Below are 27675 nucleotides of genomic sequence, written 5' to 3'. Positions count from 1 at the left end.
TAATGCATCTGCTGTGCTCACCCGGGGGTCCCAAGAGACGTTCCTGGCCCGTGGTGGCCGACGAGGCGGCCCTGTGAGTGCTCCAGCCCTGGGGGCTGGGATCAGGGACGGCTTTGTGGTGGAGGTGCTGTGTGCACCGGAGAGTAATAAGCAGGATCGAGGGGGGAAACCAGGCACAGAGGGCAGCTAGAGCAGAGGCTCAGAGGGGAAAATAGAGGGCACCTGTCAGAATGTGTGAGAAGCCTGTCTGCCCCAACTCTGGTGAGAAAGAGAAGATAGGGCTTTAGGATAGAAATGTAAGAGTAATGGGAAACGGGGATGACCTTGGCTGGAAGGGGAGATGAGGGGATGTGTGCAGGGCCCACACATAATCGCACGCATACGACTTGAAGTGCCAATCCTCTAGGAGTAGCCAGGTCACCTAAGCCCACCCCATCCCCTTCCCCAGGCTGGCTTAGGGCTGTGGTGGTACCCACTAGGATCCCTGCAGGTCCGGGATCACAGCCTCTCCATCCTGCTGCCCACCTGCACCAATGCTAAATCCGGCTCAAATGCCCTTGGCAGAAATGTAGAACGCATAGTGCGAGCAAGCTGGGAGGAGGGCTGTATATGATGTCAGGCCAGTCCGACCTCCCAGGCCTTTCAGCAGCTGGAAGGTACACCCCACACAGACAGCACCCTCCCTGGGACCTAGCTGAGGTTCCTGCTCAAATGCACACAGAGGACAGAAGATGGGCCTGGATTCCTTCAGACCCCAGGCTCAGGAATGGGACGGCTTCAGCCCAGTTCCTTGGGATCTGATGGGACCATGGGGCCTAGCAAGGGATGCTTCAGTGGCTGCTGGCACTATCTGTCAGGATGGAGCTCTTGCGGGCCTGCAACTGGACCTAAAGACCATCTACCCTTGGAAACAGGAACACTCTGGCACCTCCAGGTTGGTTAAAGGACTCTCTCTTTCTCTCTGCCTGGTTTAGACACGTTAGAAATGCCCCGTCCTTGGGCCCCGCCCATGGTTTCCAACTCCAGGGGAAAGAAAGGCAGAAAAGGAAGAAGAGAGAGAGAGACAGCCAAGCTCTTGCCATCTAGGTAATGGCTGTATGCCCACAGCTGCCCTCTGATCTGCGTACTCAGCCACCATCTCCCCGTCCCTAGCTTGCAGGGGGAGCAGAGTCTCCAGGGCTCTTGATGGAACAAAGGGCTGAGGGAGCCATGCATGGTGACTTTGAAGGGGTCCCCAGACATGGAGAGAAGTACCCTAAGCGGCCTGCCAGCGGGTCCCGGAGAGACAGCAGGGTGAAGACAAGCCCAGCAGGGCCCCTACACCCCCCCCCCAGGTGTGTCCCAGCCCCCACCGTCATCCTGAGGGCGGCCCCAGAGGGGTGATGCTCTGAGGAAAACTGCCCCTCCAGCACTCCTTCCCCCCAAGTCACAGCACACACATAAAAGAGAAAATCCCGGAGCTCCTCAGGTTTCAGCAGTGACAGGTTAAAAGCAAGGAATCCACCCAGCCCCGCACAGTGCCCCGCCACCAAGTCCTGCCGGCGGTGCTGCTCCACCTTCCAGATTGGCCTGTCAGTCAGGCTTTGGCATTATTGAAAGATCAAACTCTGTCCTGCCTGTTCATTACCTTAATCCTATTTTCTACATGGCTTTATTATCTGCTTGGGCTTCTCTGGGAAAGACAGCTACAGACAGTCTCCCTGTCCATCCGCTTCCTCCCACCAAAAGCAGATGCCTCCAGCCGGCCATCTTCCCTTCGAGCCCTGCCCCACTCAGGCCTCCAAGCTTCCCTGGCAACAGGACAGATATTTCAACGAGGCCTGGCTCCTCTCGGTGGTGAAAAGGCGGGTCTGAGGGTCAGAGAGAAGGCCACACCACGTGCTGCCCAGGGCAGCCCTGCCATGGGCCATCCAAAGGGTGCAGGAGCGGCTTCTCATCCGGGTTCTTTCTGGATTCTGGAAAGACCCAGTGTTTGGGGTTTAGGAGGACTAAGGATTTCATAAGCGAGTGCTATTCAAGGAGTTGGCACCTTATAACGACATGACCATAAATCTGTGCCCAGGAGTACCCCCACTGAGGACACCACAGGCAGAAGAGGCCCTCCAAGATGACTCGACCTCAGAGATAAAAGTGGGCCATGGTGGTACACCCCCCACCCCGGCTCATTCGCCATCCTGAGCGCAGGCCAGGGAGGATGCCAGGCACAAGGGCCAGCCACGTGACTGAGACTGACTTTCAGCAGCAACATCTGTCTTGTGGCCTACAGCCTCATGTACCGCCCGGAGCCTTCTCTATGCCATGAGGTCAGCAGGACCACTCTGCCTCTAGTGGTCACAAGGCCACAGGTATTTGGAGAATTAAAAAGCTGAGCCTCTGCAAACTCTCAGCTCCTAATGTGGAAGGCAGCTGCAGGTGAGGAAGGAGAGAATTAAGGGGACAGGTACGTATGGGCACTTTTTGAAAATAATGTGTTTTTCATACTAGTTCTGTTAAGCAGAGATAATTAAATCTCATTTACAAATGTGGAAGCCGAGGCCTCCCCTCGTTTACAAATGTGGAAGCCAAGGCCCAGACAGGCCCCCTTATCACAGAGCCAATCAGCAGTAGAGTCCGTTCTAGAACCCAAGTCTGTCCGACCACCAGCCTGTGCTCCCTCTGTAGCCCCTCACAGCCTCCCCAGCACACACCAGAGGAGCGGTTCCTTCTGCCTCCACCCCATGCAGAAGCAAGAAGTTGCCAGTGGCAGGAGTTTGGCACGGCAAGCCATGGGAACAACGTTCGCAGACTGCAAGCACTCCACATCCCAGAGGCTACAGAACAAACGAAGCCTTGGAAGTTTCAGCTGTGCTGGCAACAGTATGATGTGACCATCGGCTACATAACAAAAGCAGAAGTCTAGAATAAGGAAGATGGTAGCACCTGCCACTCAGCAGCTCACACCTGGTGTGTTCACTACTCAGTTGTGAACATCCCATTTCAAAAGGGTGTAACCAGAGAAACTGGAGACACTTCCAGGTGAGAATGGTCCTAGAACAAGTAGGAGACCAACGCCGCAGGTCACCCACCCAGCTCTTCCTCGCTTTCTTTCTTGCTGAACCAAATCTGATTCTGTGCTCACCCACCTTCCCCACTGCCAGTATGCACGTGGGCGACGCTGGGCTCTTCCCCAGGCCCAGAAGGTCAATCTGGACTCCTCATTCCATTTCCCTTGCCACAGTTTGGTTTGGGGTGAGTACTAGAACACACTTTCGGCTCACTAAATATAAGAAGTCTGCTTGGGGGCTCCTCTAAAAGATCTCCCCATCTTAAAAAGAGACCCCAGGCAGGGACATGTCCTCTTCCTTCCTTCTTCCCTTTGGGTATTGCCTTATAGGTTGGTAGAGCTTTTGTGAACAAGCCTGAGGTTCCGGAAAGGCAAAACCCACTTTGAGGTGGCAGGGCAGAAAGCTGAGAAAATGGGCTCTCAAGCTTTCCCTGAGCTGCCGAACCCATCGACCCTGGAAGCAGCGAACCACCCGACTCCTGGACAGACTCCTTCCATTCAAGATAATAATAATCCCCTTACTATTTGAGCCACCTTGAATTAGCTTCTCATTACTTACAGCCAAAAGCACCCTAACTGATGTTCATAAGCAACAACTGAAGGTCCTCAGACTTCTGGCCTGATAAAGAGAAGACGCTGGAGGAGCAGGGGTAAAGTTTTCAGATATTTAAAGGCCTGTCTTCAGAGGCAAAATTCAAGTTGCTTCTTATCTAGGACCACAGCTCCTGGAAGCAGATCAACCCCTGATGACCGACAGGCAGACCTTTCAGAGCTATCCAAAGATGTAATGTGGCATCTGGGGAAGTTGGGAGTTTCCTATCCCTGTGGTTGGATGACCACCAAGAGAATGTTGTAGAGAAAACCATACTTAATGACATCTCATGTGTTTAAAAAAAAAAAAATCTTTTGGAGGGGCGCCTGGGGGGGCTCAGTCGGTTGAGCATCTGCCTTCAGTCCTAGGATCGGGTCCTGGGATCGAGTCGGCATTGGGCTCCCTGCTCAGCAGGGAGGCAGCTTCTCCCTCTGCACCTCCCTCCGCTTGTGCGCACTCTAATAAAAAAAATCTTAAAAAAAATATTTTGGGGGCGCCTGGGTGGCTCAGTCGTTAAGCATCTGCCTTTGGCTCAGGACGTGATCCCAGCGTTAAGGGATCGAGCCCCTCATCAGGCTCCTCCACCGGGAGCCTGCTTCTTCCTCTCCCACTCCCCCACTCCCCCTGCTTGTGTTTCCTCTCTTGCTGGCTGTCTCTCTCTCTGTCAAATAAATAAATAAATAAATAAATAAATCTTAAAAAAAAAATCTTTTGGAAAGACTGACAATACAACAGATTTTTCAGGGAAACAAGATATGGGTGATACTTTCCTGGGGAGACGGAGAGAAAAGGGGCCACGCTCGAGCAGCAGAGGCAGGAGGCGGGCAGAGCGCACCCTCACCGGTACTGTAGATCATGGCACCGCGAACCACAACGTGGGGGTCTGGGGCTCGGGGAAGACTTCTCAGACTTCATGCCAAGAGCACAAAAAGAAAAAGTCAATAATTTGGACGTCATCAAAATTTAAAATTTTGGTCCTTTATCCTGTCAAGAGGATAAAAAGACAGCTCCAGACTTAAAGGTACAGGCAAACCCCATGTCTGACAAAGGCCTCAGATCTGGAACATGCAAAGAACTCTCAAATCTCAACAGGGAAAAAGCAAACTATTCAATGAGAAAATGGGCAAAAGACCTGAGCAGGGATTTCACCAAAGAGAATGTGCGGAAGGCAAATAAGCACACGAGAGGTTCGTCATCATTAGCTATTAAGGAAATTCCAATTAAAGCCACGAGACACCGCACCTGTGAGAACAGCTAAGCTAAGAAACGACAGTTCCCAAAGCTGCTGAGGATGTGAGGGAACTAGATCTCCCCTACATCGGGGCTGGAGTATAATTGGTACAGATATTCAAATAGTTTGGGGCATTAATCCCAGAAAAATGAAACCCTAGGTCCACATGAAAGCTCATACACAAATGTTCCTAGCAGCCGAATTTGCAACAGTCAAAAACTGAAAATAACCCAGATGCCCTGCAGTGGGGGGTGCTGCTTGCTGGGAGCGCGCTGTGATGCATCCCCGCGGGGGACTGCCACCCAGCAACCTCAGGTAAAGCCCACTCCGTGCACCGACCGCAGTGCCCTCACGGGAATTACAGCGGGGGGAGCACATCTCAGCTGGTGACATACGTTATTCCACTTATGTAATACTTTCAAACGGACACAGTTACAGAGACGGAGAACACCAAAGTGGCTGCCAGATGTTAGGGACGAGAGGGAGTATAGGAAATGGGAGGTGGACGGGGCAAAGGGGCAGGTGAGGGTCCCAACAGTTCCATATCCTAACTGTGCTAATGGTAATGTGAATCTACACGTGGGATAAAGTCACACGGAACTACACACACACACACACACACACACACACACAGAAATCACTACAATCTGAATAAAGGTCTGTGGATTATACCAATGTCGACTTCCTGGTTCTGATTTATATATTATCCTATATATTATCTAATGTTACAAATGCACCTTGCTGTCCTATTTTTGGAACTTACGAATCTATAATGATTTCAAAATAAAAAGCTAAAAAAACAAAAACTCAACAGAATGGTAGATAATCCGACGGGAATGCGTCAAGTCTGCCAAGGCAGAGAACTGTGAGTAAAACCTGGATGTATTTTAACTGTTCTGTATTATTCTTTTTATGGATCTGTAGGTCACTTCCAAAATTTATTTTAGGATAGATGGGATTTTACGTAGCCACGTAATCAGGCGCTCCCCTTTGAGAAAAAGTAGCCCAAATCCAAATTGTTGTTATCCTAATATCTAAGTGAAATTATTTACCTATTATAAATTCCTCCCAACAGTTTCCTCAAGCTCACTCTAACGAGGCCAGGAGAGACAGCACACCTTGGCGGTGGTCAGTGGGTCGTGGGCCGGGCTGGGTACTTCCCAGCCTCCTCCTGGACCACCTGGTGGCCAACGGAAGCCGGAGGCCTGGGCAGGTCTGGCCTAAAGGTCTTTGCTTTGCCTCCCCAGCTGCTCCAGCCCCACCCCCTCCAGCCCCACCCCCACGGGAAGCCAGGGTGGTTCAGAAATCTCTTACCTGTTGAGGTCCCAGATTCTTAAGGGTGAGAAGTGCCCACAACAAGCCGTCCCTGTCACAAAAGAGCTGCCAAACAAAAGGAGAGCAGAGTCAGGGCGGGCTTGTCAGAACTTGTGGTGGAAAGGGCAACACAATGGCAAGTGCAGTGCTTGTTCTCTGGGGATCATGGTGCGGAGACAGGATGAGAGGAGGGGTTGGGGGGGGGGCATCGGAGAAGCTGCGGGAAGACAGCTGGGAGCACAGGGAGGTCTGCAACCCCCCAGGGGCCCCACAGGTGTAAGGACAGTGGAACTCGCTACTCAGAAGGGTCCCACCAGAAAACCCCATCTCTGGATGTACAACCCTCAGGCCAAGGGAGGGCAGGCCCGTGAGGCTGCACGAAACAGCTCCCCGGTAACAGGCTGCAGGGTGCGGGAAGAAGATGCCCTGGTCCGACGTCAGGTGGTTGGGGGGCAGTGCTGACGGTGTTAAGAACTAGGTAACGTGCAAGCACAGAGCAGACGTAATGGCACCGAACTGAGCAGAGGGAACCATCCGAGGCCAGTAATTCCAGGAAAAGGCGAGCTGGGCGGTGTGCTGGTACGAGGGCGGGAGGCGAGAGTGGCAAGCGCCAGGCGGCCGCCACTGCCCTCAAGCGGGACGGCAGGCAGAGTTCAGAACGCAGCAACGTGCCCTACTTCCCCAGAGTAACTCTTAAATCCCTAAAAGTCCAGCACAAGCCATCTGCAGGTCCATGTGTAGGTGGAGGCACAGAGCCGGTGGGCAAGCTCTACGCCGTGAGCCAGGCTGGCTGGAGCGCCAGGACCGCACTGGGGACCGAGGTGCCAGACCACACCTTTGCCGAGGACCTGCTGGGTGGGGAGGGAGGCCTGCGGGAACCCTAGCTAGAACACCTAACCTGGAGCAAGACAGTTGAAAGCAGTGGCATCACTCAGGAGCCCTGGGGCAGGGAAGAGCACTGTCCCTACAGGTCGGGTGCTGGGGTGAGAGGGGCTAGACACACTAACGACACGTTGGCAGTGTCGGGCAGCAGCCATCCGCCCTGGCCCTGCCCACCACCTGTGGCTCTCTGGTCCTAAGCAGGTCAGTGGGCAGAGAGATTTCTGTAGCAAGGGCTCTGAAAAAGCCATCGGCTTCGGCGGGGGAGGGAGGGGGCAGACAGAGGTGGCCTGCCAGCTGCCGATGGGGGAGAGGTCAGGGCAGGCACTGGCCAAGCTGCTGACTGACATTCAAAATTGCGGGGCCGGTGTCTGCTTTTCAACCCCAGACTGATAAAAAGGCCACATGAGCTACTCTGGGGCTTCCCATGCCCCAAGCCAGACTTCCCCTAGGGACACGCTCCATTCTCCCAGCTTCCTCCCGACCCACAGGAGGGCCAGCAACCACTCCACTAGAATGGCGTGCCAACACAGCCTCTGTGTCATGCCCCAAGTGACTCCCAGGCTGGAGAGCAGCCACCGGACACTGAAGCCCCAAACTGCAAAGCCAGGAGATGTTGTCCTTACCTCCCACCTCTCGACATTTTTCTCTTGAGGGTAATCCATTAATAACTGGTAAAGCCAATTACCTTGGGTTAGAAACATAATAGCCACTTGGAAAGCATTCGAGCGGGCAATTGGGCCCTTCAGACTTCTGAGGAGTGCAGCCAGGTGAGGGGCGCCAGCACAGGTGCGCAGACGTCTCCTACGGAGGCCTGTAGCAGGCCACTGACTGACCACAGGTCCAAGTTAGTGACAAGGGAAGCGGAGATGAGGGGGAAGGCACGAAGCTGCCACTCCCAACACCCCAGAAGGCTGGGGTGGGGCCGCAAGCACCTTCTCCTGGGACCCCCGTCCTTCTCTATTCCTGCCCACCCGCCCCCGCCCCCGGGCCTGTCCATCTGCCACCAGCAGGAGTGCCTCTCACCTTCACACCACACAAAAGCCTTTTGTGATTGCCAGGACACAGCACCCAGAAACGTTTCTTTCCAAAAGCCGCCCTCTTGCCTTGCCCAACCCTGTGGTGCAGGGAGGAAGAGAAGGAAGGAAAGTAGAGAGCCACCCCCCGCCCCCGGCACGTAGAGGGACCTGAGGCATATAATCAAATTTAACACTCGGTACAAGCCCTGTAAGCAACAGTCAAGCAGCTTTGGAGCCAGGTCCCGCTGGGGACACACACGGGGGGACTCACACCCAAACCATGGGGACTGCTAGGACTCTAGGGGTGAAGCTGGCTGCAGACAAGCACTGCCAACCTCACACTATTCCTGCCTGCCTGCGGCCACTCTTGCTCCCCACCTCACCCTCCAATTCCCATGGACTTCAGGAGGCATCAGGCAAAAGCCACAGATCAGCCACATTCAGGGTCAGAGGACGATAAGGGTATGCCCACGAGCAGTCTTGCCCGAGTGCAGCAGACACACGGAGCCCAGGAGAAGATGGGATTCGCAGTCCTGGGATGCCCGAAGAGTGCCTCACACCACACGGTAAGTTCACCCAAGAGATGCTATGATTCCCACCGTACAGGAAGGGAAAATGAAGTGCCAGCCAAGCTCCCAGGAAGTTTCATGAACTCCTTCTGCACATTCGCTCCCCTCCCCAGAGCCGCACTGGATAAGGTGCTCCCAGCCCTAGGAGCAGGCGGGGTGGGATGTGCGCACCTCAGGCGGCCTCCTGCCCCCACGAGCTCAGCCTCCACCACGCCGTCTCACCTGCACGGAGTGCCGTCCTGTTCCACAGGCCGCAGCCCACCCTCTTCTGCCAGCAGGTCGTCCACGTCCTCCCCGCGCTGGACCCTGTGCCCCACGTGCCAAAGGCTCCCAACAAATGCTCAGAGTCGCCCAAAATGGACACACGCATCCCCTTTCAATGGCGTTTCCCAAGGGACTACTCTGGGAGTCTAAGCCATTAGAAGGTCTTTGCTATAATCTCAACTTAGAGTCTGAAGTTACAGAAAAAGCCAGCTCTCCTCAGAAAGGAAAGAGGATTCAAATGGCTTTTGCCCTCAGTCCCATGTCGCGTTCTCAGGGGTGTCTTAGGGATAGCGACAGCAAACCTGTGCTGAAGCAGAAGCTGCTGGCTCCCCAGGGGACTTGCCCAGCCTTCCTCCAAGTCCCTACCACGCTTTATCTTGCTCTCAGGGGACACATGGTATTTTGGGGGTTATCTCCCCATCTTCCCTTTGAGATCACAGACCATCCGGTGATTCCTGGGTCCTCTGGTGCTCAGCCCAGTGCCTGGCCTAGAAGAAGTACTTGATACGAGTCTGTGGAACTGGACCAAAAGGGCCCTCTGGAGCTCACAGCCGACAAGGACAGGGAAGCAAGACATAAGCTGTGAAGGGGGTCCCTCTGCTTCCTCACACAACCCCCACATCACCAGACTCAGACCTGAAGGACACATGCCACAGTCTCCTACATTGTTGGGGCAGTGAAATCCCTCATAAGCACCACGACGAGATTATAGATGAGTAGTACCATCAATACCGACACATTAATGTCGAAACACGCATGTTCTTGTACGAGTGCACACACTCTTTCAGCATGAGGGTCTAAAAGTCATTCTGATTCTGGGGCACCTGGGTGGCTCAGTCTGTTCGGCTCAGGTCATGATCTCAGGGTCCTGGGATCAAGCCCTGCGCTGGGCTCCCTGCTCAGTGAGGGAGTCTACTTCTCCTTCTCCTCTGCCTCTCCCCACTCATGCTCTCAATCTCTCTCTCGCTCTCTCAAATAAATAAAATCTTAAATCAGTGAAAGTCATTCTGATTCTATAAAATCTGTCTTCAGATGAGAAAGCCCCTATCAGAAGCTAGGCTCCTCCCATGTCCCATCTTGCCCCAGACCTTCCACATTCCCAACCTACCTTCCTGGCCCCCTGCACCTAGCTCAAGCAAACCTGGCATCACAGAGATTATCCTCAGGCCCAAGAAGACGACGCAGGAGCCCCCACATCAGAGAGAGACCCCAGGAGCATTAGGGGTTCTGGTACTCAAAGGAATGGAAAACGAGAATCAGAAGAGGAAGGGACGAAGGGAAATTACTCAGGCATGAGCAGGCTGGAAAGAAGGTAGGCTCTTGCTGCCTCTGCTTTGCTTTAGGCCCTCTTAATGACACCCATCATTTGTTGAGCACTTACTATGCTCTGAGAAAGGGTTTCAAAAACTTCCTCCCATCTAAGCCTCATAACCCGGTGCAGGAGGTGCCACCTGCCCCATTTTACAGGCCAGAAAACTGAGGCCCGGGGAGGAAGTGCAACGTGCTCCCATTGGGGAGCCACGAGCAGGGCTGGAATCTGAGCCCAGCCCCGGCCCGCTGCCTTCTCTCCCTGGCACCTCGTACGCTGCCTGACACAGACTGAGAACTCACGCACTTGTTGATGAACAAATGGACGACTGAACAAATGGCTCCACGTGGAAGAAGAAAGGGGCGACTGCGTGGCTCGGAGGCGGCAGCAGAGTGGCGTGCTTCGCAGCTGTGCCCTGTGGCTGGCCCGGAGCCACCCAGCTGGCCCAGGCCCCGGCCGCCTCTGAGCCGTGGCTGACACACTTTGGCAAGGGAGGCCACCAGAGCTGTCACATCATTCACCAACATGCCCATCAAGTGTATTCAGTTCTCTTCAACCCGCATTGGCATTTTAATTACTGTTGGGTAAACTAATTTGTACAAATGAAGGCCGGGCTGCCTAATAGAATATGCAAGCTCTCTGACCTCTGACAGGCACTGACACGAGATACAAAGGCCGCCGAGGAAGGCTTTTTATCTGAGCCTTATTACTCTCTATTACTCCAATTAGTCAGGCTCCAGTGCTCCTAATTGGAGGAAAAATTGCAATTAAATCAATTTTTGATGGGCTGCAAGTGGGCTCCCGAACCGCCCTGCTTGTGAAACACTGATATTATAGCGGCAAAGGTCACGGGCCCCATCGGCACCTGGGGGCCCCCCGAGTTCCCGTGGCCCCCTCCAAAAATGCCTCAAGGAAACTCCAGCCCCTCCGTCGGCGCGGCTGGCAAGGGTGGGCAGGAGGGAGTCATTAGAACATGTCAGGTCTCATTGCTGCGGCCATCTGCTAACCTGCGCCACTGACATCATTACGGCGGCTCAGTCCCCAAGCAGGAATGCAGCTCGAAGGTCACACAAACTGGCTGGGCCAGGGCAGCCGGGAGCAGGAGTGCAGTGACAGCACCGTGAGGGAGGGCCGGGGAGTAGGAACAGGAGGGCAAGGGAAGTCAGGAAGGGGAGAGGGGAGAGGAGAGAGACACAGGCCGGGGCCAGTGAAAGTGTAAGGCCGCCAGCTCCCCAGATCCAGCCAACGGGGTACCCCAGGCCACCCAAGGGGAAGGGAAATGTATGTGTCTGGAAAGGAAAAAAAGAGAGAGAGAGAAAGAAATCTTCTCTCTCCAGTAAACATCCCACATTGCAGTTGGGGAGACATGCTCCTGAATTGCTGTACACGGACCAGAAGGCTGAGAGGCACATCAGCGATGGGGCAGGAGTACACGGGGGGCGGGGGGGGCTGCCAACCACAGGAGCACCTGCCTGGAAGGGCTGGGGGTGTGTGTGCCCAGAATTAAGGCTGTAGGACCAGGGAGGGGACGTAAATACAACTGCGTTCCTCAAACTAAAGGATAATGAGACCAAGAGGCCTGTCTGAAGCTTGAATGAGTCAAGTTTAAGGCAAATAAAAAGAAGGTCCATTTTACATTATCTCAAAGATGTGGTAGAGCCAGAAAATATCAATCCAAAAATTTACCCACCTTAATGGATGACTGAACCAAAATGGATTAACAGAGAAAGGAGGCCTTCCATCTACTTAATGGAATATTACACAATCATTTAAAACGATGCTCCCAGAGTACAGGCAAGATGCTTATGATACTATTATAAGAAAAAAAAGTAGAGGACAAACAGCCTTAATACAACTGTTTTTTTTAAAGCCTGTGCATAGAAAAGGAAAGAGTAGAAAAAAACATGCTAAGATGCTCAGTGATTATGTTTGGGCAATAGAGTAATTAGCAATTCTTTCTTTTAACTTTTATTTTCCAAATGAGCAGGCACTACTTTTTAAAGGGAAAAACGTATTTATGCCTTGTAAGGGAAAACACAACGTGACTGGACACTCCTGTCTCCTGTCCGTGGCCAAGAGCAGGTAGACCCAATAGTGAGCTTCCTGCTAGAGTAGGTGTTGGCAACAGCGGCCCTGGCACAACTTGGACTGAAGCTTTGGGACTGACCAGTAGCCCAAGGTTAGTCAGGAAGCCCAGATCAGAAATTAGGGGCTCCGTTGGCCTCTTTCTCCCAACTAGGCACGCTACCCATTAGCAAGCAAGAGCAACTCCTGACTCCAACAGCTGGCAGAGGCCTCTAACACCCGCTCAGTCACCCCCCCTCCCCCCGCCCAAGCCTCTCTAGACGCGGCATTCAGAGGCTGGGTTCCAGTGTCCACACTCCCACTGCAACCCTAACAAACAAGGGCCAACAAAGCAAGTTCGCGGCCACTCCATGGATGAGGGCAGTCCTACAGCTGGAAAATGCCTCCAAAGAAACACACATGGTCATTTTCCGTTTTAACCAAGGGCAAAAGCTCAGCCTAAAGAAGGTTTTAAGATCCTGGCCCAGGTTAGAGAGGAGGAATCTTGAGGTAGCTCTTCCCAAATGCACACATTCCACTCAAGAAGTAGGAACCCAGAAACCTGTTACAATGGAAGGACAGAATAACAGAGAGGAAAAATTAAGGACACCAAAAACAAGAAGTCGCTGTACAATCTATGAATTAAACAAGATGTGTTGGGGGCCTGCAGGGAGAAGAGCTTCTATGCTCTATTTTCCATCTGCATGGCCTCTAAACACAAGACCTGTTCCACCCGATCCCAAGAGGAAGAAATGGCAATACGTTCCAGTGCTGAAGTACAAGCTGGCTGGGCCGGACTTACTGAGAAATGATGACATAAGACTCACACAACTGTGTGCCCGACAAGAGGCATGGGAAGAGATCAAGATGGTCATTATTTGCAGACAGTATCATTGCCTGAGAAAATCCAAAACTGAACTAAAAACCTATTACAGTGAATAGCAGGGTCAGCATGCTGTGCAAACAGTGAAAAGGGTGCAGCCTCTGGGCTCCTGGCTCTACCTTCTAGTAAGTATATGAACTTGGACAAGGTATTTAACTTCTCTGATATCCAGCTTCTTTATCTGTGAAATAGAAATAATAGTATCTGGGCATGGGCTTGTTGTAAAAATGACAGGAGATGGGATACTTAAGCACCGTGTGGCACGTAGCAAATACCCGCAGAGGTTAGCTATTATTATACACCAGCAATCACCAAAAGGTAACTAGAAATCCACTGACAAAAAAGAATTTAAAATTTGTAAAATAGCCAAGAATAAACCTAACAAAAACCCCAAACCACCACCAACAGAAAACAAGACAGGCGCATATGAAAAAAACAAAACTATAAAGCTTTACTGAAGAACACAGAATTGCTGAATAAGTAGAAAGATATACCATGTTCCTGGATAGTAAGTCTCAAGATCCGAAACTGTCACTTCTCAAAAACAAAATAAAATAAAACTGTCACTCCTTCCTTAATTAATGGATAAACTCAACACAGTCCCATCCAAACAAGATTTTTTACTTAATCAATTGATTCTAAAATTCATCTGGAAGTGGAAATGCATAAGAATAACCAGAACAATAGAAGATTTTTTTGTGTGGGTTTTTTTTTTTCAAGATTTTATTTTGGGGGCACCTGGTGGCTCAGTCGGTTGGGTGTCTTTGGCTCAGGTCATGATCTCATGGCTGCTGGATCAAGGCCTGCCTCAGTCTGCACCTAGTGGGAAGTCTACCTGAGATTCTCTCTCTCTCTCTCTCTCCCCCTCTGCCCCTCCATTGGCTCACGCACACTCACGTTCTCTCTATAAAATAAATAAATCTTTAAAAAAAAAGATTTTAAGTAATCTCTATACCCAGTGTGGGGCTTAAACTCACAACTCTGAGATCAAGAGTCACATGCTCCACTGACTGAGCCAGCCAGGTGCCACAAGAAAGAAGTTGTTCTACCAGATATCAAATATACTCTAAAGTTGCAGTATGATGTTCATGCTGGAACAAACATATCAATGGATTAGAATAAGAATCCAAAGCTATCTCCATAATTTGTAAGGAATTAGTAAATCCTAAACATGGCTTTTTTTTTTTTTTTTGAAGATTTTATTTATTTGACAGAGAGAGAGCACAAACAGGGGGAGCATCAGGCAGAGGCAGAGGGAGACGCAGGCTCCCCTGCAGAGCAGGGAGCCCGATTCGGGGCTCAGTCACAGGAACCCGGGCTCATGATCCAAGCCAAAGGCAGTTGTTCAACCAACTGAGCCACCCAGGCACCCCTAAACATGGCTTTTAAAGACAGTTGATGGGGGCGCCTGGGTGGCACAGCGGTTGAGCGTCTGCCTTCGGCTCAGGAGGGAGGGAGGGAGGGAGGGAGGGAGGAAGGGAGGAAGCCGATGAAGAATGAACCAATCAGTAAAAGGGTAGAGACACCACAAAGTACACGTTTGGAAAGAAAATAAAAGCAGAGTACTACCTCAGAGCAGACCTCAATTCTAGCTGGATTAAGGAGGGAAAACTTTTCAAAGATTACATGAAAGACCATAAAAATATTGAAGGAAAATATAGGAAGATACTTTTACAGTCTCGGGTGGGAAAGACATTCTTAAAGGGAAACAAAACTCTGAGGCCGTAAAGGTAAAGAGGACAGAACTCTTCTCCAAACAACCAAACTTCCACATGACAGAAGACACCATCGATGTTGGCTGAAAGGAAGTACCAAATATATATAATAATCAAAAGGTTCATATGTAGAACATATCAAGAAGTCTTATAAATCACAAGGGGAAAAAGTAGATTAATGAGCAAGAATTTTTAATAAGTGATTTATAAAAAAAATACACATGGCCAAGAACCATGATGTAAATCTCCTAGTAATCAAGGAATTCCAAGTTACACCACCCGCAACAACGGCTACACACGCTTCTACTACAGCATTTACTGCATGCCAGCCACTGTTCCAGGCTCAGTACAGATGTATATTAGTCCACTTAACCCTTAAGATATTCCTACATATTTGACGACAGTTTTCCAAATATAATAATAGTATGGTAATTAAATTTTTAAAGTATTACCATCTTTCATAATACACGCTGAAATATTTATATGATGTTTGCGCTTCACAAAACTATAGAGGGGATAGTGTGTGGGGCGTACTGAAGAAACAGGATTGACCAAGAATTGGCACTTATTCTACTGCTATATGTTTCAAAATGTTCCATAAGAAAAAGGTTTTTTTTAAGTTACTATGAGGTATTAACTACCAGTGTCATTCCCCTTTCACAGATGAAGAATAGAGAGGTTACACAATTCCCCAAGGTCACACAACTAGTACGTGGGAGGACTCAGGACTTGACCTCAGCCAGATGGGCTCAAGTCCAGCTCATAAAAACTCTTCTATAACCACTCCCAAAATTAGATAGTTTTTTACCCATCAGAGAAACAAAAATTTTCTCCAAAACAAAAAAAAACTGGGGGGGGCGCCTGGGTGGCTCAGTCAGTTAAGTGATTGACTCTTGGTTTCGGCTCAGGTTGTGATTTCAGGGTCTTGGGATGGAGCCCCATGTCTGGCTCACTGCTCAGCAGGGAGTCTGCTTCTCCCTCCACCCCTCCCCCCTGCTCGCTTACGCTCATGTTCACTCTCTCTAAAATAATCTTTAAAAAAACCCCAAAATGGTATTACCCAGTAGTAGTAAGTCCAAGAGGAAATAGGTACTTGTATACATTGTTCATGGGTGTATATATTCTGATACTGTCCAACTGGAGGGCACTTGGCAACATCTAAAAACTTTGAAATGTACTTATCCCTCAATCCAGTAAGTCTCTTCTAAGGATCTTTCCTAGAAAAACACCTGACCGTATGCACTGAGGCCAGACAAGCTCTGGTGTTTTTTCAGGTTTGCTGATGAACATGAGTGGCTGGCATCTGAATAGTGGCATGCGGAGGGAGAATGATGAGAACCATTAGGATCAACTGGGGCTCCACAAACAAACAGAGAGGAGAGGAGAGCTCGCCTGGAGAACTGCTCAGATAAGCCGGACATAAACTCAACACGTTTATTTTAAAATCTGATTCTTTCTAAACATACTCACATCAACAAACCACAGAGGGACCTCGAAACTCAGAGCTAATCCAGATTTGGGCAGCAGCATTAAGTACTTATTACACCAACACAGAACAGAGATGAAGTCAGGTCAAAGAAAAATCTGTGTGAGCCACAATCCTGAGGCCTTACATCCCTGATGTAAGGTCATATTTAGGCCCAGCAATGGAGTCCCTAGAGATGGACCTGGCACTTATTTTTATTCTCAATATTCCATAAGCACCATGTGAGAAGCACCAATGTCATTTTCATGTGACAAGCATCAAAGCACAATCAAGACCTTCTAGAAAGAGATTCTTTTTTATGAAACAAAGGTCAGGAGAGCCCATACACATGACCTGCTACAAGACTTCATGGCCTTTCCTCATCTGATGGCCTTGTAACTCTAGCAAGGCTTAAAGTCAGAGAAGCCCTAATGACCCACCAATGAAAAAAAGTCCCACAGTGACATCCAGCAAACTAAAAACAGGGAAGCAAAGGGTGTGAATGTCGACCTATGGACTGACCACCATGATCTGCATCCCTGGACCACTTCCCTTTCATACAAACAAGGTAGGAGAAAGGGAGGTGAAGCTCTACACTCCTCAACCTTGTCTGATTGCTGTGGCATGTTCCACCATCACCCTGAAGGCTGGCGGGGGAGTGGGGAGTTGAGGAGGGGGAAGGGGGGGTCGTGGAGGTCGACTGGCCAGTAGGGCCTGCTACACATCATCAAGTACGCACGGCAGAGCTTCAGAAGTACAACCCAGGGCAAGAAGAAAAGAGAGGTGACTGTGTGCACAGCAGGTAAAGCCTATCCCTCAAGGAAGAAGGGCTCCATTGTAGAGGAGGGCCAGCAGTAGACCTTGGTGTGCAAACCCAACCAATAACTTGTGTCCACTCCTTCCCTCTCATGGGAGAAAAGGGCCCCAGAGTCCTTGCTTCGGCTACACAGACTGAGGCCTACATTACAGGGGGAAGCGGGAAGCTGGGGATGGTAGAAAAGCCAACTGAAGTCCTTTCTTGCCAGACTTCCATTACAGGGCTTTCCAGGAAGGCAAAATTCCGAGGAACCCTCTCATTCCCAGGAACCCTCTCATTCCCAGATTAGTTAGCAGCAGCTGGAATCTCGATCTGAACCTTGTTCCTCCCCAAAATTTGCTGCCCTCTTGACCGTGGCACGGGAGAGGAGAGGCAGCAGTCCGTCTTCCATCCTGTTCTGCGAGGTAAACTGTACTCAAGTAACATTCAGGCCTCCTGCTAGTCGCTGCCCTCTGCAGGAGGCTCGGCCAGGTCAGAGTCTGTCATCCCAGACTCTCTGCCCCACTGGCACAACACTGGGCCACTCACTGTTCATCTGTCTAACCTCACGAATCCAGGTCCCTTCCCCCGTGCAGGTCACATTAGGAAAGCGGCAGGTTTTTGTAAGCACTCTATTAACAGCTTACAGAGGAGAAATCTCTCATCAGCAGATCAGTAACAAAGTAAGAAAGAGGGGGGTACCTGGGTGGCTCAGTTAGGCGTCTGCCTTCAACTGGGGTCATGATCCTGGGGTCCTGGGATTGAGCCCCACGTCAGGCTTCCTGATTGGCAGCGAGACTGCTTCTCCTTCTCCTCCCAGCTCGCTATCTCTCTCTCTCAAATAAATAAAATCTTTTTTTTTTTCTTAATGTGAAAGTAAGGAAGAGGAGGCAAGAGGCTATAGTTTGACAGTTCTCTCCAGACTCTTGATTTGAGAGCTGGTGGCCAAGGCTCTGGGCTCGGTCACCATCCACATATTAATGCCATTCACATAGACACTTTGGGGCCAGATGTCGTGGAGTAATTTGGCCTTTGTGAAAATAGTAGACACCTATTGTTTTGTCTGCCCTACAATCTCCCTCCATATGGGTGATTCCTGAGAGACTTCCTCCTTGGCCACAGTTAATGAGTCAAGGGGTGGGAGCTGACCCGAGCTGGGCCAACGAGTCTCTGCCCTGGGATTTTGGGAAGCCAGTCACTTTCCCTTCAACTATGAGTTGCCAAACTCAAGCACTCTTGGTAGCCTCCAGAATAAGCTGGTAAGCTGGGGAAAGAAAGGTGCAGAGATCGAGGAAGAAACAAAGACGAGCAGCACCCCAAAAGGATAAAGTCCTGGGAGCACCGTGGCCTCCGTCAGGTCCAGCCACTCCTGAGCCCAGTCGTATTCGTGCTCCTCCTTTGGCTTGCTTGCTCAGCTGTACCCTTGCATTTCATGAGCCAAACATTCCCTGCTTTATTTAAGTTCATGTGGGCTTGGTCTCTGTCACTTACAACCAGTGTGTCCCAACCACCACAGAGCCTCTGTTCAGTAGCTGCTAAGCTTCTCCCCCATTTGACTGTTTCTCACTGACAGATGCACGACAGGCTTTGCCAGGCACCTACTGGACACTGTGAGGCCTGGCTGAGGACACCCCAACCATGAAGTCAATAGCCGGTGTGTCTACTAGGAGAGCAGATAAAGCAGGACAGCACAGGCCGGCCCACAACTTTGAAAGGGGATGAAGTGGTCTTACCCTGAGGCCCAAGGAGAGGGCCAGGAAAAAGGCTACTCTCCCCCTCCCAACAAGGGGAGGGAAGGTGGTCTGCACAAGAGCAGATAATAAAGGCTGACTCAGTCGAAAAGAGCATGCAACTCTTGATCTTGGGGTCATAAGTTCAAGCTCCACATTTGGCGTAACACTTACTTTAAAAAAAAATTTTTTTTTTTTTAAAAAGAGGAGACGGGGGGCGCCTGGGTGGCGCAGTCATTAAGCGTCTGCCTTCGGCTCAGGGCGTGATCCCAGGGTTCTGGGATCGAGCCCCACATCAGGCTCCTCTGCTAGGAGCCTGCTTCTTCCTCTCCCACTCCCCCTGCTTGTGTTCTCTCTCTCACCGGCTGTCTCTGTCAAATAAATAAATAAAATCTTTTTAAAAAAAAAAGAGGAGACGGGGGCGCCTGGGTGGCTCAGTCTGTTGGACATCCGCCTTCAGCTCGGGTCATGATCCCAGGGTCCTGGGATTAAGCCCCATATCAGGCTCCCTGCTCAGTGGGGAGCATGCTTCTCCCTTTCCCTGCTACTCCCCCCTGCTTGTGCTCTGTCAAATAAATAAATAAAATCTTAAAAAAAAAAGAACAGACAATAAAGATGTGCTTGAGAGACTAGATTATCCTTTAGAAGGCAGAAAGCCCTGATCTTAAGAGATATGGCCTCCTGGATCCTTTTTGACAGACTGAGTATGAATCCTGCCAGAACCCACAAGGCACCTCCACCAGGCTGCGCCTGGGACCCTGGAGCGCCAGCTCCCTGAGCGGGTGGCTCATTAAAGATGCGTCCCAGTATCTCTCAGACCTAAAGTACAGATGCACACAGAAAACTGGTAAGATGGAGATGAGAATGTGGAAGGTGATTCTATGTTCGGTGTGTGTTTGAGAGTTTTCAAGATTAAAAATTTGAAAACACACACACACACACACAAAGTAAAACTTTGTAACCCCAAGCAACCGCTTTGTTGCACCTCCTTTTCTCTCTTCCCACCCTGACTCAGTACTAACAGCCCCCAAAGCAAGGGGAAAAGAGATCTGGCCACACAAGCAAACTCAAATATCCCATTGCTGGATCCCTCTTAGGGACACACCAAATGCAGGAGGAACCAAGCAGGAAACCCACACATCGCAGGTATAACTTTTCTTAAAAAACAAAAACCAGAGGGGCACCTGGGCGGCTCAGTGGGTCAAAGCATCTGCCTTTGGCTCAGGGTATGATCCCAGGGTCCTGGGATGGAGCCCCGCGTTGGGCTCCCTGCTCAGCGGGGAGCCTGCTTCCCCCGTTCCCTCTGCTGCTCCCCCTGCTTGTGTGCTCACTCTCTCTCTCTGACAAATAAATAAAATAATAAGAAAGCCAAATAAAACAAACAAAAAAACACTCCACGCATACCTCAAACAGTCCCCAAAAACTGGTTTGTTCTTTTTAATGAAACTAGGAAGCCACCTAAAGTCATAAATCAGAAACCAGGTATGAAGAAACCAAGGCTCATTCATGGAAAACCACATTCTGGAGCATAGAATAATAAATGATATCATATGTTGTATAAAAACTCTATAAACTCATCACCATATAGTCTGTAAATAGACATGTGTCTGTGCTAATGCCTATCTCGTCTACCTGTACAAACAGTCTGAAACAAAGAGTGACATATATTTGAGATTCATGCTCTTCTAAGACCCATTCCCTTACAGGCAGCCACTGTGTGGAGCCTGTCGCAGGGAGCAGCACCCCCATTCCTGTTCCTCTGAGCTATTCCACGCTCTCCCGAGCCCCCAAATTCCAACCAGCCCCTGTGCTGCCTAAAGCCTCCCCTCCACGCTCCTGCTCAGGACTTTGTCAACAGCCCTCACCTCCCCACTGCCAGCCTGTAGGCACCAAATTCTACCTCCTAAGGCCTCTTGGTAGGCAAATAACTTGGCATATTTGTTTTCTGGGAAAAGTCAACCCCTCAGTGTTTAATTTCACCTCTTTGGAACATTGGAATAATGTTCCAATACTAATAATCATGAGCCGCAGGGAAGCACTGAGGCCAGGGCAGTGCCTGACTCGGTGCCATGCCCACCATCAGCGCCACCAGGCCCTCCCCTGAAGTACCACGATTTGGGGCAGGGTGGGGTGTGCCACCTATGCTACCTGTGATCTGTGGGTACACACGTGCATAAGCACCTGTAAATTACCAAATTACAGACTTCTGATAGAAAAGTCTACCTCCCTCCCCACCATCTTCCCCAGATCAGATCAGATCACCTTGTCTTTCCACCTTGTGTTTCCCATCAGAAATTGGGGGTGGGCGGGTTGCCAACTGGAGACTCCCACCGTATGCTCCATCAGCCAAGTTAGATACCAAGAAAATACGTGCCAGGCCGTGGCTTTCTTTCCTGCTGAGTCTCCATACCCTCATCCCCACCCCAGCAACGTGGGGAAGAACACTGTGGAGATCAGCGTGTCCATCCATCACTCCCTCCAGCCCATTCCTAGCCCCGGGCCAGTAGGCGGCTGCTGGCCATTCAGCCCTCAGCTGCCGACTGGAAAGCTATGCCGTGGCCCAGCTCCCAGGTGCTGGTATTTGGCTCCTGGGAGGAGAGAGAACATGGGCCCAGTCACAGCCTCGGGAGGAGGTGCATGCCCAGCTGGGTTGCCTTGGCCTTGCCACCCTCCGCTGAGAAGGCGTATGTAAGTGCGCGCGCACACACGCGTGCGCACACACACAGAGCCTGTGCTCGCTCCCTTCAGTAAGGGGCACCCAGGATGCCACACACAGACACACCCACCACCACAGCTTGATGTTCCCACTCCTGATGAGGGGAGAGCAGGTCCGTGGACACACTCATGTCCCACACATACAGACCTTGCCACACCACCTGTGTAAGCACTGTGCCCAGAGAAGTCTCTACCCAGTCTTACTGGGCAGTTGTGATTTTTAGTCAGCCCAGGTGTTAAGCCCCTGCCATTTTCTCCCCCCTTCGGCCTGTCTCTGTCCCTCCTTCTGCCCTCCCACAGTAAGTGCTTTCAGGCCACACAATGTGTAGGAGGAGGAGAAACACTTCTATTGAGGAAGGCGTTTTGTTGTTTCATCCCAAGGGAGGGGCAGGGGTAGGGAAGGGGGGGACCCACAAAATTTCTAATAAGCAGTTTCTCTCCTCAAAGCTAAAATGATTTTAATTGCTCGGTGGGAACAGTTTATCATGGGGGTCTCTGCCCTCCCCCCCCCAGCCTAATTGACTTACTGAAGTTTAACAGGGGCTTTCACCTGGAGAGACTGCAATTATTCCCCCCATCCCACATTCGTACCTGGGCTCTCCCCACAGGGGGCCTTTGTTCCCCCTAAATACAGCAGTGACACAAATGTCCTCAGCAGCAGGGGAACGCAGGGAAGTGGTAATTTTCAGCCCAACGCAATTAGCTGAGGGCTTTTCAGCCTTCCCAGTGAATGGTAGGGAAAGTTTGGCATGTGGGAATGGTGAGCCAGGCTGCTCTGTGCAAGTCAAACAAAAGAGGCCTCTGAATTGGGCCCCATGGTGAGCCAGACCAGAGCTGGTGGGGGCAGCTGGGACTGGGGCCTGGAGAAGGGACCTACATCATCACCCACCCAACACTGGTCTTCCAGTCAGAGCCAGTGGCCCCAGACAGTTAGTTCTGAGAGGTAGAGGCACGCAAGACGATACCGTTGACTTGTACCTAGTACCACAGCCCTGCATTTATGATGCAAAGAATAGGGAAAGGGTGGTGGACCGAGCTGGGGCAGGACGAGGGGGGCCGGAGGGCTACAGTGCTGGTCTGTATCATTGTCCTCACCACTGGAGCTCACATTACATTTTGGGCCTTCACGGACACCTCCGAGTCGGGAAGCTTTAGGGAAAGAGACTCTCCTGGGGGCCGAGGCAGGGAGACCCGGGGCCTCTCAAACACTTCTCTCTACTGTTGCTGCCACAGCAGCCCCTACAGCCCAGCTGAGCAGAGGAAAAACAGCCCTCTGCCCAGGGTGGCTTCAAGGCTAGAGAGGCACGGGGTGAAGGCGGCACAGGGCTTATCTGGGGTCAGTGCTGGGGTGTCCAAAGGCCAGAAATGTGGGCTCCAGCAGTGGAAATAACCACTGAGGCAGCAGCAAACAGGTCTGCCGGCCTCTCACAACCAGCCCTTATGAGAGCCCTGATCCGAGACCCAGGAGAGAAAGAAGGAGTTCAAAGAATGAAAAAATGAGAACCAGAAACATACGGCCTGGTTGATAAATGAGCAGTGCATGGGTGAGAGAGAAAATGAGGAGTTGAGGTCATTGCCAGGCGAGAATGCCCAGGACAAAGGCCACCGGAGGCACCCAGGCAGCCAGCACGGCAGCTCACGGGAAGGGCCAGGAGCTGGGATGCAGGGGGACAGTGTCCAGAGCCAGCTCAGCTGCTCACAGGCTGGCTCGCCTCGGACAAGCCTAAAACCTCCTAGGGACCTCACATTTCTCATCTGCAAAATGGTAAACAGAACAATGTTTTTTAACTTGTTAAAAAGGCAACAGAACACCCGTGAGAGCTAGCATCTCTGATAGATTTATAAAACTGGAAATGGGGGGGGGGCTCTTCCATGTAAGCAGAAGTAGGTGATGGAGGGGCCCGCCCGTGTGGCCTCCGACCCTCCCGCCTTTGGCGCACACCTTCAGAGCCCAGTCTGCTAACCACAGCAGACCGTCTCCAGGGCTACCCTGCTACTAACACAGCAACCCAGCAGAACCCGGGACTGACGGAAAAGAACAAAGCCGAACTGCCCACGGCACATGCCACTCTCTGCAGCCCTGCCTCCTGGCTGCCCTCAGACCCACCAACAGAGGTGGGACCAGGCCCGCACTGGCCATCCTCGCCACACACGATGGAGTCCGAGAGTCCAGGTGAACTGTGGAGCCGTGTGGCATTTGGCTTATAGGAGGTGGTCAGCTCAAATGTTGTGCCTGTTTCTCCACCATTGAGATCTAGCCACAAGCACTATTACAATGGGTCATGCTACTGACACAGTGCTCTTCACTGGCCTCGCTGCTAGGACTACTGTTCCCGCCCTCAAGCCCTGGCAACAGAGGTTCAAAGTGATTCTCTACAGAACAGTCTACAAAGTAAAGGGTGGCTAGTCCAAACACCCACAGTTCAGAGACATGAAAGCAGACCCTCCCCTCACACCCCACTATTCCTGAAACAGCCTCTTCCCTCTGGGGGCAGCCCAGCCCAACAAACAGCAGGGGACAAGCAGCCTGGTGCTCAGAACAGCTGGCTCGACTCCAGTCACATCTGGCCTGGTTTCTGTCCCCCCATCTTCTACTGCCCCTCATCAGTCCTGGCTCCCACCTACCCAGGCCGCCCTCTCCCCTCAGATGGGAGCTCCTGCTCTGGGACTGACTGCCCCTCTCACAGAACAAGGTCTTGCCTGGGTCATTCCTGAACTGGAGGCAGAGACGGGGCCTCATTCCTTCCACAAGTACCTGAGTGCACCCAAGCCAGCTTTGGGTGCCAGGGGGCTCAGGAAAAACAAAACTCACAGAGGCCTGCCCTTAGGCAGCTTAAGGTCCAGCCAGAGAGTCAAGTCTTCAATTAACATTAAAAAAAAAAAAATCAGAAGAAATGGAGACCATCAAGTTCTAATCCCAAAGGAGAGTGAGACCCGCGCCGCCAAGGCAGGGAAGGCAGACAGTGTCGCACGGTAGTTAGAAAGCATGAACTCTGGAATCAGATGCCAGGGCTCAACCCCTGAACACCTCACTTACCAGATTTGGCTTTAGGCATGTTAATTAAGCTCTCTCAGACCTCAGTTTCCTTCCTTGAAAACAGGAGGTGAGGACAGTACCTATCTGGGAGGATTAAAGGAACTATAAAGTGTTCAGCACAGCACTTGGCATTTAGCTGCCATCATTGTCCTCACCACTGGCTAGGCAGCACAGAGGCACTGGGGACTCCCAAGCAAGAAGTAGCCTGTAAGGGGAACCTACATCACTCCCCTTCTGAAGCATCAAGAACTAAGCAAGAAGAGAGACCTTGGGTTTACTGTCCCCATTTGCAGACCACTTCAGAAAGCTACTGTCAGTGTTGATGACAGATAGGACAAATTTAACCTGGCCAGGGCCACAGGAGATCATGAGCCAACCAGGGGCCCTAAAGGGGCAGACTGGAATTTGTGCCCCCTTTAAACTGACCGCAGCCCCCCTTCGTCCTCTCCCGCCCCTCACTCTGCCATCAGCCTGCTGGCTGGAATGTGGGGGCTCCTGTGCCAGAAGGCCTAGGCCAGGCAGGAGGCCGGGAGGCACAGGTGGTTCTCAGAGGAGATCCCTGGGCTCCAGAAAGCAGTTCCCCCACAGGCGCAACAAAGCTGGGGCTTGTTGTTGGTCAAGGCGCCTTTGCTTGTTTGGGCTGTGGCCCAGACAGTGGGGCGGCCGGGGCAGGCCAGGGGACGCAGAGCTGGGGGGCAGCAGCCAGCCCTTTTGGCACCAGCTTCCTCCTTCCCTGGGTTTCTCACTTTGTTCAGCACGGCAATCCAAAGGAGGCTAGGGAAAGCACTTCTCACTACCCAGCAAATAAAGCCACAGGGAAAGGGAAAAGGATGAAAGGTTTGGGGGTTTTAAATTTTGGTTTTGGGGTATTTAGTTGGTTTGAAAAAATAATAAAAGTAAGTTGTTTCTGCAATCTAATTAATTTCAAACCCAGGATTCAGATCATAAATAGCCAACAGTGATCCCACAGCACCTAATACCTATCATCCCTCTTCTGAGACTTCAGTCCCACTGGAGCCAGAGTTGGTCCAAAGAGGACTGGAGGGGAGTTTTTGGATTGTTTGGTTTTTGTTTTGTTTTGTTTTACCTCTTGGTAGGGGTGGTTAGGGATGGGGCACAAGTATGGCTTCCTAGCATAAAGCTCTGGGACCTCGAGCTCCCCAGGTCCACACACACCCATGTGGTCCTGCCCATCACAAATATGCACGGCTTTCAAATGGAGGTTTGACATCAGGGGCTGCCAGAGTCCACATCTTCCCAAGAATCAGGTCCTCCTAGCCCCAGCCTTAGGCAAGGCCCCCTACAATGTGCTGAGGAGATGCCAATGGGAACCATAACTGATTCGTTTCCTTCATTATCTCTAGGATGAGAGTCCTCACCCACAGGTCATTCTACCTCTGGTAGCTCCCTTCCCCTAGGCCTCTGAGCACGGACTCCAGACCTTTCCTGGTCCTACCACCTTAGAGGATGAGTGGAAGGACTATTCTCACAGCTCTCTGGCGTAGAAGAGGTTTTCACACAGGCCTTTTAGAAGCCACTGGACCTAGGAGCCCCTCCCTAAGCAGCTGCCTGCACAGCCCACCCACTTCTTCAAGTTTAGCCCAAACCCCCTCATTCCTCCCCCTCCAATGCTTGCTTTGAGACAGATATTTTCTGGTGGCATGTTTTTATCATGCATTTTTGAAATCACCCACTATAAAAAGCATGGATTTTTCTCTTTGGAAAAACATGAGGATACCAAAAAGTTCCTTTGATTAGAAGTTTCTTGTCTTGGGGCGCCTGGGTAGCGCAGTCGTTAAGCGTCTGCCTTCGGCTCAGGGCGTGATCCCGGCATTCCGGGATCGAGTCCCACATCGGGCTCCTCCGCTGGGAGCCTGCTTCTTCCTCTCCCACTCCCCCTGCTTGTGTTCCCTCTCTCTCTGGCTGTCTCTCTGTCACATAAATAAAATAAAAAATCTTAAAAAAAAAAAAAAAAAAAAAAAAGAAGTTTCTTGTTTTTCCTATTAAGCCACTTGGGGTGGGATACAAATCTTTTAGAAGAATGAAAACAAGTGTCACAAATTTGCAAACACACTTGACAGTGGTTTGGGTTCCTGATTTACTGGCTGGGCGGCCCCCCTCACTTCAAGCTTTCCTTGCTACGCCAAATACTGGACACTGTTAGCCACTGACAGAGAAAACCAACTTCCCGTCCCCCTCCCAACATTCTGCTCCTTCTGTGGAAAAGCCAAAGAGTTTTGACCCTAATAATAAACTGCTCAGAAGCCTCAGGTCAGCTGCAACCTGCACAGGCCTCTGCCCTCAGACAACTCCACAGCTCCTGCCTTCTCAGCTCAGGTTCGGCATTCTCCCACATGCCCACAGCCACCCGCTGGGACTCGCTTGAGAGGCGCACAGCCCCTTCCAGAAAACACTTCCTTGCCCGCTGCCACCAACAGGAAGAAAATTCACAGAGAAGAGGAATCCCAAGGAGAAGCCTGGGCAAAAGATAAGCTAGAGGGACAAGAAAACTTCAGGAAACACAGGGACTGCCAGAAACTCCATGACCAGGTTCCCAGCCCCCCTCCATGCTCCAGGGAAGAGAAAACAAAGGAAGCCACACACGTGCGCACTCACTTAGGCTGAGGTGCCTTCTTGAGGTGATGCTATCCCAGGAGAAGCAGGGACATCAACACAAGTCAGGAAAGCAAAGGGCAGAGGAACCCATGTGTATCATCTCAGGACAGCTCTTGTTTGGGGTGGCAGTGGGGTGCACCCAGAGACCAAGGAATCCTCCTGCTACCCCGACACATACTTTCAGATGCACAGGCTCAGAGACGGGACGGATACACACAGACCCGGGCTGAGATCCTGCGCCTGCAAATAAAAAAGCAGCGCCGGCTACCTATCCCTCAGCTAAGGTGCCAACCGCTGCCTCAGATCATCGATCAGCGCGGCTCCTCTTCTTTGGGAAGTGGGAAGTGCAGACGGATACTTTTCCTCTTTGGGAGGGGGCAGAAATTGAGGGAAGGGGGGATTGGAAATAGCACCTCCTACAGGTGCGCGGTGAG

The 27675-nt window shown here is 51.3% G+C and overlaps 1 protein-coding gene across 5 annotated transcripts in view; it reads right to left on the bottom strand.

Annotated features, from left to right (window-relative positions):
• The window catches only part of FBXW4 (F-box and WD repeat domain containing 4), an 80864-nt gene that overhangs the window by 6590 nt on the left and 46599 nt on the right, over nucleotides 1-27675 (bottom strand). For 2 of the 5 annotated variants that reach the window (XM_040623841.1, XM_040623844.1), the window contains 2 exons: nucleotides 6181-6246; nucleotides 4477-4544 (listed from right to left, as the gene is read on the bottom strand). The exons of 1 other annotated variant lie outside the window; for it this stretch is intronic. In XM_040623841.1, the coding sequence (XP_040479775.1) occupies nucleotides 4477-4544; nucleotides 6181-6246 (134 nt within the window). Of the gene's footprint in view, nucleotides 1-4405; nucleotides 4545-6180; nucleotides 6247-27675 lie in introns of all 5 variants that reach the window. 2 more of the 5 variants (XR_005833130.1, XM_040623840.1) reach the window with 2 other exon arrangements.

The sequence above is a fragment of the Ursus maritimus genome, unplaced genomic scaffold (genome assembly GCF_017311325.1).
Source record: "Ursus maritimus isolate PB19 unplaced genomic scaffold, ASM1731132v1 scaffold_7, whole genome shotgun sequence".
In the NCBI taxonomy this organism is placed as follows: Eukaryota; Metazoa; Chordata; class Mammalia; order Carnivora; family Ursidae; genus Ursus; species Ursus maritimus.
This window is presented reverse-complemented; position numbering and strand designations above follow the sequence as displayed.